Raw genomic sequence first — 13,347 nt, 5'->3', positions numbered from 1 at the left:
CGTTTCTCAGGAGCCTAAAATTTTGAAATTCTAACACGTCTGAGTTAGTTTCATTTGTTAACCAGGTTTCTGATATTACAGGAAATTTACAACATAATAAAATGATGCTATCATCTAAAAGCTCACTTTAAAGTTGTGTTACTGCATTTATCATCCTTACACTGAGAATATAGATCTAATTTTAGGGAATAATATGTTACACGTTTCCTGCACTTGAAGTAAACTCCAACAAGGCATGGCTTATATTGAATTGACGCATTTTTTTAAGAGCTACCACTTCCCTGGAGCCAGCAAACTTTTCGGAAGGAAGTGCTCCCTAAGAACCTTCTTTAGTGTTTCTCTGATTCCCTATCCTTTTCACCAACATCATTCTGTGAAACAAAATGTAGCCCAATTCTTTTAATCAGTTTGTCTTGTGGGGTCGAGCTAATAGTTTAGCACCAATTCCCCTTCATCTCTGGAAGGAAGTGTATGCCAACTGGGATTCAGTACTATACTATGAATCAGAGTAACAATATTCCATTTTAGAGGGTGAGAGGAGGTGGGTTCAAACTAGAGTTAACTAAACTATCCCATGTGATATATTTTGGTATAGTGAAAGAGTAAACGTTTTTAGATCATCCATTAGATGTGTTAAAATATTGTTAAATAATAACCGGAGAACAGTGCCTTGCGGCGGTACAGTTAACTATAGGAATTAGAAAAGGTGGCGCTTATCATTTTCCCTTCCACAATTTCCTCTAATAGCAACACCCATACTAAAACAAAAACCGTTTTTTGGAAAGACCATTTGTTTGTTTTTAATAGGAGACCGTAGGTACATACAATGCTCTTCAATAACATATTTACCCTTAAAAGATACCAAAATTATTGTTAATTTAACTGGAAAAATTGATTTGTAGCAGTATAGCTACAGTTAAGAACGTAATAAACGTAGAGCTTATTTTCTATAATTCCGTCTTTACGACTCTACAAATTACAATTTCGTATTTTCATCTAAGGCCCGCGTTACAATGTAGAATTTCGAGTTGTAACTCTAGATGCCAAGAATTATGTTTAATATGAAAGACATTTTCGGTTTGTCATTTTCATTCTTCTAGCATATTAAAATACTATAATACGGAAAAGGAAAATGCAAATTCTCCTTACATTTTGACCCATCGGTTGATTTGGACAAAATGCTTTTTTGGTAAAGCTTTCAGAACCATTCCATTACAATACTAAGCGTTTGGTAGCTGAAGAGGAGAGGAGGAGGTGTAACGGGATACAATACGTGCACGGTCATGAAAGTCACAAGGGGTGATCTCATTATTTAGCAGGATTTTGTAAATGTTTGTTGTGCTACGTTGGTAGGTAGTTTTAAGTACGATTTTGAATTTTAAATTACGCACTGAGAAATTAAGGAGCCATTGCGACGGAAATGGCTAAGGTTACAGGAATGCATGAATGCGAGAATGAAATTTTTTGCATCTACCAGCATGAGCCTTCAAAGATCGTGTGATATGATCACTCTTTTCTCCATTTTTGGCACAAGAACAGCTGCAATTCATATTCACCATAGTACCTACTCCTACAGATCATGTATACCTTTGAAGATCTCGGTAAATTTAAAGAAGTACATGGCAGAGGCGAAGGCACAGGGCAGAGGTAAAAATTTGGAAAGCACGAGAGATTGCATCCAATCAAGCTTAATTCTTGAGTGGACGTATAAACATTTTCTTGGGAATAAAATTATCTAGACCGATAAGAAATACAAATTCCAACTTTTTAAGGACTAATCTTCCAAATATTATTTGTTTTGTCAGGATTTCCAATTTTTATCGCCAAATAAAGCGACAAAATATCCAACAAATTTGAAAACTACGATTTGGATATCTCGTTGGTGACGCGAAAAGGTTTCTATATCTCCATAATTCAATTCATTTTTCATAATGTTCATATAATCATATTTAAAAACTGTTTCCTACTAAAGAGGTGGCTGATAAAGTGATAACAAATCGATAATCTCAGCACGCGCCATAACCTCTACGGCAACGGATAATCTATGTACGACATGAGAGTTATTTAGTAAACCATAAAATATCATTTAATTAGATTCCTTGAAATTGAAACGAACACTTTTTGAATTTTGAAACCCTTCAAAATCTAGGACTGACAAGAAATCCAAATTCTAACTTTTTAAAGACAAATTGTCCACATGTTTTGGATTTTTTTGTCCAGATTTACAATTTGTATCGTCAAATTATCCGGATTTTCTAAACAGTTTCCACAAATTTGCACAATTAACGCATACCTTTTGGTACACAATTCCCATACGGCACACAGAGCAGGAGGAATTACTTTGAAAAGAAAGTAATTGGTGATTAATTTCACAAATATCTTTAAGAGATCGCGAGATTTTTTGTTTTTGGTATCTTTTCATATTCCGGATCTCTCTGAATAGTGAGGTGGCGTGCTGGTTCATCCTATTTTCATCACGCTGTATGTAATCAATTAAGAATGACAAGTGACTACACTTCCTATATCACATGTTGTAAAACGGTATCGTAAAAGACACATCCCCTAGGACTTCAAATTTACGCGTCCCAAATTTTTTCAAATCTTGTAATTAATCAAAAATATTTCAGTCTGCTAATGAAAATCAGAAATTTATATAACAGAATTCCATACTCTTTAATTTAACTGAAACAGCAAACACCCACCATTAAAAATTTAATTGCAACGTGCAAGAATGCAAACGAACACCTGTTAAAACTAAAGAGAACACGGATAAAGAACTTTGCAAAAGTGGCCCATATGGCCAGTCTATTTGGATATTCAGGACGTAAAAACGCGTCATATACTTAGGACTGATTTGAAGTTTCTTATTAAATCACATCAGATAATCGTGAAATTTGAAAAATAATACGCACATCACAGTTTTATTTGCGTTACCAACCATTTTCTCGTTTAATTTAAAAAATATTACTTATATAAATCAAGAAACCCGCACACGAAATGATTATTTGTAGCCAAAAATATTAATTCTAAATATCATGCCGTACCTTTTAGTCGCTTCATCTTCCAAACTACACCAAAATTCCGTAAAAGCACACGACACACTATCTAACCGCACACACCGAAAGATGTCCACAAAAGAACTGCAATTAAATTTAAATTTTGTCTTATCTTCAAAGCGACACCTGTTTCTATTAAGATTAATTTACGAAAGAAATTTTGAACAGGTATTTGCGCATAGGAAAGTATTACTCACCGGTTATTTGTTGGATATGCGGAACACATGTTTGCTATTCACATCTACGATTACAGAAATATTAAAAACACGTGCATGGCATGGTTTTAAACATTTCTAGCAACTATTTGAATTGTTACCAAGTTGGGTCCAGCGCAGTCGATCATCCTTTTAGATATATATAATACCCTTGCCAGTGATGTCTCCCAAAATGGGACAGACAAGAAATCCAAATTCCAATTTTTTAGAGACAACGTTTCTAAATGTTTTGGATTGTTTTCTTCAAGAGTTCCCATTTTTATAACCAAATTATCCAAATCCAAGCAAAACAACAAAATTTAGAAACTACGATTTTGATATCTTGTCGATAGCGTGACAAGATTTCCAAACTTCTAACTTTTTTCAGACAAAAATGGACAACATATCCAAAAAAATTCGGAAACTTTTTAGCAAGATTTCCTTTTTTTTTTTAGACAAACAGTCCAAAGATACCCATTTTCGAAAAAGGTACAAAGCATCAACGTATTTACGTACAAATGTGTGATATGAGATTTCGCATTTGTGATTCAATCATATTAATTATTACAGTTTTGAAATTATTGCGATCAAGTAATTCAATCAGAAAATCATATCCAAATTCAAGGATGATTTTTCTCACTTCCTACATTACCTACATGTTGTAAAACGGTATTGTAAAAAACGCCACTAGAACATTACGTGTCGGAGGATTTTTCGAAGTAATTACTCAAAAATATTTCAGTCTGCCAACCTGATTATAATAAAAATGAGAAATACCATCGACTTTAAAAAGCGAATGTGTTTTCCAATTTATATTAGACAGAATGCCATACTCTTTACTAGTAACTTAAACATGATATGCAATCCCTAAAAAATTTAACTGAAACGTGCAAAAACGAATGGATACGAACACCAAATGTTAAAAACAAGGAAAAATATACGATAAGGTACTTGTAAAAGTGGCCCATGGCCATATGGCCAGTCTATTTGGATATCCAGGGCGTAAAAACGCGTCATATACTTAGTACCAACGATGATTAAAAAACATTAGAATGGTATACACCTTACCCAATAATCAATGGTGGCTTACATTCTAATATTTTTAATCACTGATTAACCTTAATCATGGTTTGTGAAACCGGGCACTAGTACTGATTTAAAGCTTCTTATTAAATCACATCAGATAATCGTGAAATTTGAAAAATAATACGCCCGATAGTGTGTTTTATTTGCGTTACCAACCATTCGTTCGTTTCCTTTAAAAAATATTATACAAATCAAGGAAGTTATGACCGAAATGATTATCAGTAGCGAAAAATATTAAGTCTAAATATCATGCCGTACCTTTTAGTCGCTTCATCTTCAAAATTACACCAAAATTCGGTAAATTTACACGACACACTATCTAACCATACACACCGAACGACGTTCACAAAAGAACTGCAATGATTTACATTCAAATTTTGCCTTATCTTCAAAGCGACACCGGTTTCTATTAAGATTAATTTACGAAAGAAATTTTGAACAGATATTCGCATAGGAAAGGATTACTCACCGATTGTTTGTTGGATATGCGCACCACATGCAGAGCTGGGCAGAATACTTTCAAAAAGTATTTCAATACTAAATAGTAAATACTTTACACAAATCAAAGGTATTTGAATACTAAATACTTTTACGTCCAGCACAAGCGAATACTATATACAGATACATTGAAAAGTATTCAAATACTTAAAAAAATAAGTATTCAAATACCTTAGAATGTATTCGAATACTTTCAAAAGTATTCTAATACTATCAAATCTAATACTATCAAAGGTATTCGAATACTATAAAAAGTATTCGAATAATTTGAACAGTATTTCATTATCTTACTTTGAAAAGTATACAGTAAAAAGTATTCAAATACTTGTCACTCAAATACATTAAAAATTTAAAATAGTATACTAGATAAAAGGCTTAATACTACTTAAAAAATCAAGTTATACTTTGTATGGGGTTAGCTTTTTTTATATTTCTATTGTTATATACAAATTTAACGGGAGTAAAAGGAACTTTCTTATACCAGTTATATCCTTAAGAATACGTGTACCAGTTTTCAAAGCGATCGTACGTCGTGCACATGATACGTACGCCTTTCGGAAATTAATCCTAGCAATTTTGGAACAGATCCATTTTTGACCATCCGTTTGTCCGTGTGCATGATAACTTGTTTAGAAACGTGCGATCGCTTTGAAAATTTGTACACATGGTTTTAAGGATATAAGAAAGGTCCCTATTGTTTTTAAGTTACGTAGACTATCGAGTTCGGTATTCAGATGTATCGGATTTTTATATTTGATTTTGTGACAATGGAAACTTTCCCTAAACATTTCTAAATTGTTCTCAAATATTTGAATAACTTAAAAGTACTGCCTTTTTTTGAGGCAGGAAAAAAAATTGTCTGAGATCGAGATCGATCGGAGAGTCCATAATTTCAAACAGTTTGAAGATTGGGCTACTAGATCAAAAGTTACAGCCCTTTGAATTTTTTTTCGAAATTTGTTTTTTGTCCATAACTTTTGATTGAGAAGTCTAATCGAAAAAGTACGAATTGTTTTGGATTCTACGCACCAAAATTAATAAGAAAAAGTCTTTTCCCGAGAAATTTTGGTGTAGTCGATTTTTGGTAAAAAAGGAAGGTTATACACTGCCTTTTTTTGAGGCCCGAAAAAAAAATTGTCTCAGATTGACCCGGAAAAAAAATTTTCTTATAGAATGTGGCCTGTAGAATCCATAATTTCAAACAGTTCCAAGATTGGGCTACTAGTTCAAAAGTTACAGCCCTTTAAATTTTCTTTCGAAATTGGTTTCTAGTCTATAACTTTTGATTGAGAAGTCTGATCGAAAAAGTACGAATTGTTTTGGATTCTACGCACCAAAATTAATAAGAAGAAGTGTTTTCTCGAGAAATTTTGGTGTAGTCGATTTTTGGTAAAAAAAGGAAGGTTATACACTGCCTTTTTTTGAGGCCCGCAAAAAAATTGTCTCAGATCGACCCGGATCATCTACGTCTACGATTATTACAGAAATATCAGAAACAAAGATAGGCACGTGTACGGCATGATTTTAAAAATTTCTAGCCACTATTTGAATTTTTACCAAGCTCGGTCCACCGCTGTCGATCTTCCTTTTATTTGGCAAAGTGATGCTTCAAAATTGTCTGAAAAGGAAAACGCTTAGCAAAATTGTTAATCCAAATTTAAGAATAACACTGCACCAAAAATTAAATTAAGTATAATTTAAAAACGTTTCTCATAGTCTCACTGGTTTCCTATTATACACAAAAGAATTTACAATATTTATCAACAATTCTTTATGTTCGTAAAATAAATTAAGTATCCTATTATGTATAAATATGCAGTTCATAGTACTACATTTGTGGTCATTAAATAAAACAAAAACAATAATAAACTTCGCTGTTACCTACTGTTCTTGTTTTATTACGAGTATTCCTTATAAATGAGTAACTGCGCCGTCACATTTTGCGGCAAATATTACCGCTTTTATAACAGAGATTTCTTGAAGTAAGACAGTTTGGAAAAGTATAATACAAGTTAGGAAAATATGTTACACAGACAGAATCTAACATAAGGCAGGAATAATCATTCTTCTAAGTCGTTATCGATGCGGCTACTGTGAATACCCGTATTTCCGGTCCAGGGGTATATGTCAGGACAGGGTTGGCAGGTACGCATATATCGCACTCCCGTCTTATGCCACAAATTGCACACTTTAGGATTGTTACATCGTTTTGGTCGGTCCTGGTAAAAGTGCTTTAGTACAAGTTCTCATTGTGATATAAACAACTTACAGGATAATTACACCCGAATGGTTGAAAGGAATTTAGTCTAGAAGTGGGAGTAGGATCTCTAACCCACTGAATTGCTTGCCAATTCGTTACCAGCCACACATCTTTCATAGAATTTATAGCGTCCAAAAACTGAATAAACCCTTCTTTATGATGGGGTTGTGTGAACCACGCTGCATGGTAGAAGAGACCAAATGGAGCTCTACCAATTTCATGTTGATAACATAACATCTTGTATTACCTAAGTCTTACCTATTTGACGTGTAATGGCGCTCAAAATTTTTCATTATCATTTTATATACCCCCTCGGCATCTGAAGGATTGCTGCAAGCGTCTCCCATTGAACACCGACCGCCATTCAAATCTTGCCACATCACCATAGGTACTTCCCAAACGCCAGGATATGAACGAGTCGGGCACGGCGGTATCATACAATCGTGGAATAATTTATAATCTAAAGTGTAAGGCCAACTTGGAGGCTTGTTTTCATATATTGGCATAGAAGAATCAAACGTGAAGTTAGAATCGTACAGCATTTTGAACATCTTATTTCCTCCCACCTAAACACTCCTCAGTTACATCTAAAGGCCCAACAACCGAAGCAACTTACAGATAAAAACGGAGCCCTCATTCCTCTAACATCTTCTAAATGAACACCCCCATACGCGGAAAGTATTTCTCGTTGTCCCGCCACTTCCTTTGTCCACTTTTTCTGAGAAAATTGCTCCCCGAAGCTATGTCTACGAAATTTTGGACAAATTATATGATTGCCACTCAGCGGAGAACAATAATTAATTAAGCAACAACACAAAAAGCGCAAACAAAAATTAAACAGTAGTAAGCAGCTTAAGAGAAGAATAATATTATTTACAACATTTATAGAAAAAAATCGCGCATTAATTCTATTTGAATCAAAATGACTGTACTCAAATTAGTATTAATTAAGTGCATATGAAAAATCTATGTACAGTGCATGTGATTGATTGTGGGAGGGACTTACGATACAGTATGAGATGCGATTTCGTGACCATCAGAGTATAAGTTTTGGACTTGACTGTAATCGGTCCACTCGTGGGATACGTAGAATGTAGCGGCAATGGGACAACCGTTGGGATTGACTCTGCCCTTCTCGAAAAGGTCGCTGTATAGGCCCTTATTCAAGTCGTTTACAGAGTCATCATATGTTAAGAGAACCATTTGAGGCACTTGCTCGACAGGTAGATCACCTATTAGTTAGTGGGCATAGCAAGACAAAGAAGAATACGTTAGAGAATCGAAATAAGCTATTTGATTGCATATAGAATAGATAAAACAAGCAAAAATATATTAGCAACATGGCAGCTCCTGGACAGCAACACCTCACTTACGATACTGTGTGCGAAGCTAATTCGTGTCCGTCAGCGTACAAATTTTGAACCTGACTATAATCAGTCCACTCGTGAGATACGTAAAATGTTGCAACAATGGGGCAACCATTTGGATTAACACGCCCATTCTCAAAGAGCTCGGAGTAATGAGGTAAGTTGAGATCATTAACAGCATCATCAAACGTCAGCAACACCATCTGCGGTACATCGGCGACGTCCAAGTCTCCTAACGGCACAAAAAAAATCTACACATGCATACTTTTAACCATTCGACCAACGGAGCTGGATTGCAGAAGATCTGTAATACGTTCGACACGACAAAACAAAACTTACCGGGAATCTCTTTTCCACCGCAGGAACAGTCGGGTAAAAGGCATACGTCCTTTCGACATTTCGCGGCAGTTTTATCCGGTAGAGGTTGGGGATAGATTGGTTCTGGTCTACGTGGAGGATATTTGTAGATGTCGATGAATTCCGCCGCTTTCGCAACTACTGAAGTAGAAGGTTTTAGCGTTGGCCGAGAACGTCTGAAAATAATTCGCATGTAACATCAAATCGATAAAAACGATTTAGTCTTACGATGGCGGTGTGCCTCGGTTTACGGAATTGTCGTTCCGACCAGAAGTGGTATAGTGGGCCGAACCTCTTCCCCGATTATTTGTTACTCTAGAAGTGCATAAACATTATACAACAATTCGATGCACCTAGACCATCAAACTATTTACATTTGCCACCTAGCTACGCTACCACCATGCATACCATCTAATACAACCTGTTAATGCCGTCTAGCAGTTTGTGTATATGTTTTATGGTAATATTTTGGGTGATGCGTTAATTGTGCAACATGTGTTATAATTTGGAGAAAAAGGGTCCAGTCAACCTCCAGTCTCTTGAGGAGTAACAGGATAATTTTGGATCATTTAGTGAATTCGGCAAAAAGCGAGTGGTAAGGTGGGATGGTTAACTTGGAAACATGTGCAACTATATGTAAAAACACGTGAAAATCATGCAATTTTGCAGTTATATTCGAGCGATCATTACCTCTGATTTATTTTGCCACATGTGACATTTGGACTATCGCTACATTTATATTGCCGTGGCGTTCCCCCAAATGCAATAACCGACTTAATAGCGGTATTAACCCGGGAAACTCGAGCAGGAAGTGAGGTATTTCGGGAGCTACTTAACTTTTTTGTCACCTCAACGGGTGGAATAGAAGTAAAGGGTAGTTGTTTTTCCAAATTTGATTTAAAACTGTAACTGGATGTTTGATTATTTTCGCTTTCTGATATAGGAGTTGATTCGGTTTTATTTTCAGTCGTTATAGAATTCAACCGTTCAAGAAGTAATAACCACGAAGTGTTGGTGATATCGTTATCCAATGCAACAGATTCAGAAGTTGAAACTTCTTGAGGTTCAAATTCGGTAGTGGTGGTTGTTGTTGGAACATAGACTGTGCGCTTAAATGACTCTGTACTAGACGATATAATTTTGTCATTTAGATTGTTTTGTGGTTGAAAAGCTGGGGCTACGGGAACGGTGGCGGTTTCTTCGTCGTTCTCTTCAGTGGCGACATTCGTCGAACTCCATAATTCGTTATTAATGGAAGTGGCATTAACTTCTAGATGTGCTGAAGAATTTGAAAAGGAGGGTACAGATTTGTCGGTTGAATTCCAGCTGTTATTTTTTTTTACGGTCTCACCTGAGTGACTGTTTAAACGTGACTTTAAAAAGAAGAAGGGAGGAGAATACGTGGTTGGTATAATTATTTTGCTGCTCGTGGTGTTCAATTGACTTTTGTTGTAATTTTCAGGCGTACTTGAGGTAGGAGTCGTTGAGACTATTGAAGTTGACATGGACGTTTTAGTTATATAATGGAAAAATAGTGTTTTTGGTGTAGTTACATGATTTGCAAAACTAAATGGAGATGGTTGTTTGATAATTGGTCTTTGTACGGATGCGTCGGGAGTAGTCCGAAGTAAAGGGAAGGTAGGTTTTTGGATACTAGGAGTATGTTTGGAACCTGGGCTTCCCGGTAATGTATAAAGTGTAGGTTGTACTCGTACTTCATTCTGGTTGGCAGTGTTAGGGTATCTGTTGGATAAATAATAGTCTCAGAAGGCGAAATATTAATGCTAGATATAACTAAATCAAAACTTGCAGGTAAAGAAAGATACTACAAATTTCAGTCTCAAAGCTTTCAAGCAAGTGTGACAACTGTATATGACTCCTTTGCATATGAATGAAAACTTTCAAGCGCGACAACTCGTTGTAGTACCTTGCCGGATTTCTAATATTCTTTTGCGTAGAGTATTCACGTGGAGTCGATGCAGGTGTGGTGGTAGTGGTGGTCGTAATTCGTTTAGTTGTCGCAGATTCCTCAATATAATTCAATTCATTTCGATCTCCCCTAGGGACGTTATTCGATTGCATATATATGCTAGTAAGAGGGTATCATAGTTTTAACTTACCGGTTTGTTTGTTTGCTTGTTTGGTGATATACTGTACGTTCGTCATCCTGTCAAAACATTTTAGCGTTAACCCCATATAATCATAATACGCTTAAATAACTTACTTGAGTTCCGTAAGAAACGTCGTCGCTGTAACTCTGTACATCGGCCGGTTGGTAAATATCATCGGACGCGCTGTATGTGTTTTGTATGTAACCCGAATTACTGATTTTTGGCGATTTCTCTTGTTGAATCACTTCGTGGGTTACTGTTGCCGGAGTACCTCGATAAACTTGCTTTGGCGTCGGTTCATTATTGTAGTGTTGCGCATATTCTAAAATTGCCAAATTACCATGGAACATCGGCCAATCTCTCCCCAATTCTTACCGACGTCTTTGTATATATCCACATCATCATCATATAGAGCGTAATATGAATCATAACGAGAAGAGTCATAGTTGTTGCTGTTATTGTATATCGTTTTTGGAGGGACAGTTGATAGGGTTTGTTCAATAGCGCGATTGCCTTTGTTTTCAATTCTGAAAAGTATGACTTAATTTAAACTTGTCATAAAAAATCAATGATTCACTCAAAACCAAAAATCAACAGGAAATAATCCTTTTGAAAACAAATGATATGCTCCACTGTGTGTGCGTAATGACACATTTTCCAAAGTTGGTGAAAATTCTTGTCAGTTGACTAATTCTTATAAAAACAATTGCCTAGTTAACATGAAGAAAGGTCTTCAAGCATGAACTTTTAAAGTGGGATACAATTCCGACTGATGTCAGGTGTAAACCATTCAGAAATGAGCTACTATTGAAAGGTAAATAAAATCTTACACAACAATAGTATATGTACCTGTGTGTCGTACTAAGTCTATGTCCGGATTCAGTAGTTTGTCGAACTGTCGTCGATATTCTGGCAAAAGGTGACGTAATGGTGGTTGACGATCCAGTGTTGCGTTGCGTATTATGTAACTTAGCAAGAGGTGGTTTTACCTTTGTTATTTTTGGTAACGGTGTAGTGGTCGTTACGCTCGAATTTTTTAAAGGATATGATCTATTCAATGTCAACAAATTTAAATCGTCATCGTAGTATTCGGTTTCATTAGGATAGTCATAATACTCGTCGTAATAAGAATAATTTTGCGCTAACATTTTTGAAGATGTGCTTGGACGAATGGTCTCCCTAAAGTCTTCGTTAGTGTTAAATTTTGTTGGGTTGTTAGTCAGTGCCAATACCTGTTTTAAATGGGACGTGCCAGAGGTTATTTTCGTTACAGGTGAATCGGCGTATATTTCAATTTTTGGATTGGTGTTCTTTGTCAAATTTGTTCCACTGTATTGCGGTATTGATATCAGATGCCCCGACAGAGGTTGTTTGAGGTAGTCAATGAACGAGAGTATATTAAAACTGTTGTTATTGGGCGTATATAACGCGCTTATATTTTTTGGTCTATCAGTATTTACTGTTAAATACTGCTTGTATATACTATCTGGTCGTTTGCTGATTGGTATAAATTCTGTTGTCGTTGGTTTTCTGAATAACGCTATACTACCTCTTGTTTGAGTGAATGTATCCAAATCCGGAGCTCTGGGTTGCTTTCCCAGTATGGGAAAATGTAACGATGGAACAAAACCGTTAGTATTATAGTTTAACGTCAATTGGGCCTTGTGATTTACAGGCTTCGCATCCGGAAGTTGTGGAATATTGTGATGATGTAAATGATAATATTGGTAATTTTGATCATAATTGTTACTGCGTAAATTTGATAACGTAATCCGTTGGTAATTGTTATTTGCTAACGTGCTTGGTAAAATTTCCACTGAGCGATCTCTGCTATTTGTTATGTCTGTTCGATATGGTGCCAAGTAAGATTGAAAAGATGGTGATGCAGACGGTTGCCCATTTGGAAACGCTTGTGCAGCAATAACGTGAATAGAGCCACCGGCATAGTTTTGACTAAAAAAATTTTCAATCAGTTATTTCAAACGGTAATTTTTACAAAGACAGAAAACAGAGAAAATAGCTGAAAGTGTAAATAGGCCAGTACTACCAACACCCGATACACATTAAAGTCTATAGAAAGGAAATTTTTCACAAGTTAGTAAGTAATAACTGTTGACCGACAATCAGATCGTGCGCCTATAAGAAGATATACAAAGTAAAATTTTACCTACATCATTCCTTTTTCAATTTCAAATTTTGGAGTTCGAGAACAACCTTTAAATATTGCAATTATGCACAATATAAACCTGATACCTAAATTCACGAGCCTAGAGAAAATTAGTTCCACGTTCGTTTCACTAACTCGAAGTTTGGTGTATATTGTTAATTTTGGTACCATGACCTAACCTTCCTAAGCTAGATGCACGATGCACCGATGATATAAAAATGTTAACGTAGCGCCGACAAAAAGTGTTAGAT

The 13,347-nt window shown here is 35.7% G+C and overlaps 1 protein-coding gene across 1 annotated transcript; it reads right to left on the bottom strand.

Annotated features, from left to right (window-relative positions):
• Nucleotides 1-6,699: 6,699 nt before the first annotated feature.
• Nucleotides 6,700-13,105, bottom strand: LOC116165745. The gene is made up of 14 exons (XM_031480411.1): nt 13,101-13,105; nt 11,779-12,882; nt 11,305-11,456; nt 11,043-11,251; nt 10,939-10,985; nt 10,170-10,561; nt 9,509-10,097; nt 9,047-9,133; nt 8,801-8,994; nt 8,101-8,326; nt 7,711-7,840; nt 7,353-7,660; nt 7,104-7,302; nt 6,700-7,053 (listed from the first exon to the last, which is right to left on the bottom strand). Exons 1-14 carry the CDS (start codon nt 13,103-13,105, stop codon nt 6,895-6,897), a joined length of 3,801 nt encoding a protein of 1,266 aa, XP_031336271.1. The 3' UTR covers nt 6,700-6,894.
• Between the last annotated feature and the right edge of the window lie 242 nt (nt 13,106-13,347).

The sequence above is a fragment of the Photinus pyralis genome, unplaced genomic scaffold (assembly GCF_008802855.1).
Source record: "Photinus pyralis isolate 1611_PpyrPB1 unplaced genomic scaffold, Ppyr1.3 Ppyr1.4_LG3a, whole genome shotgun sequence".
NCBI classification, from domain to species: Eukaryota; Metazoa; Arthropoda; class Insecta; order Coleoptera; family Lampyridae; genus Photinus; species Photinus pyralis.
This window is presented reverse-complemented; position numbering and strand designations above follow the sequence as displayed.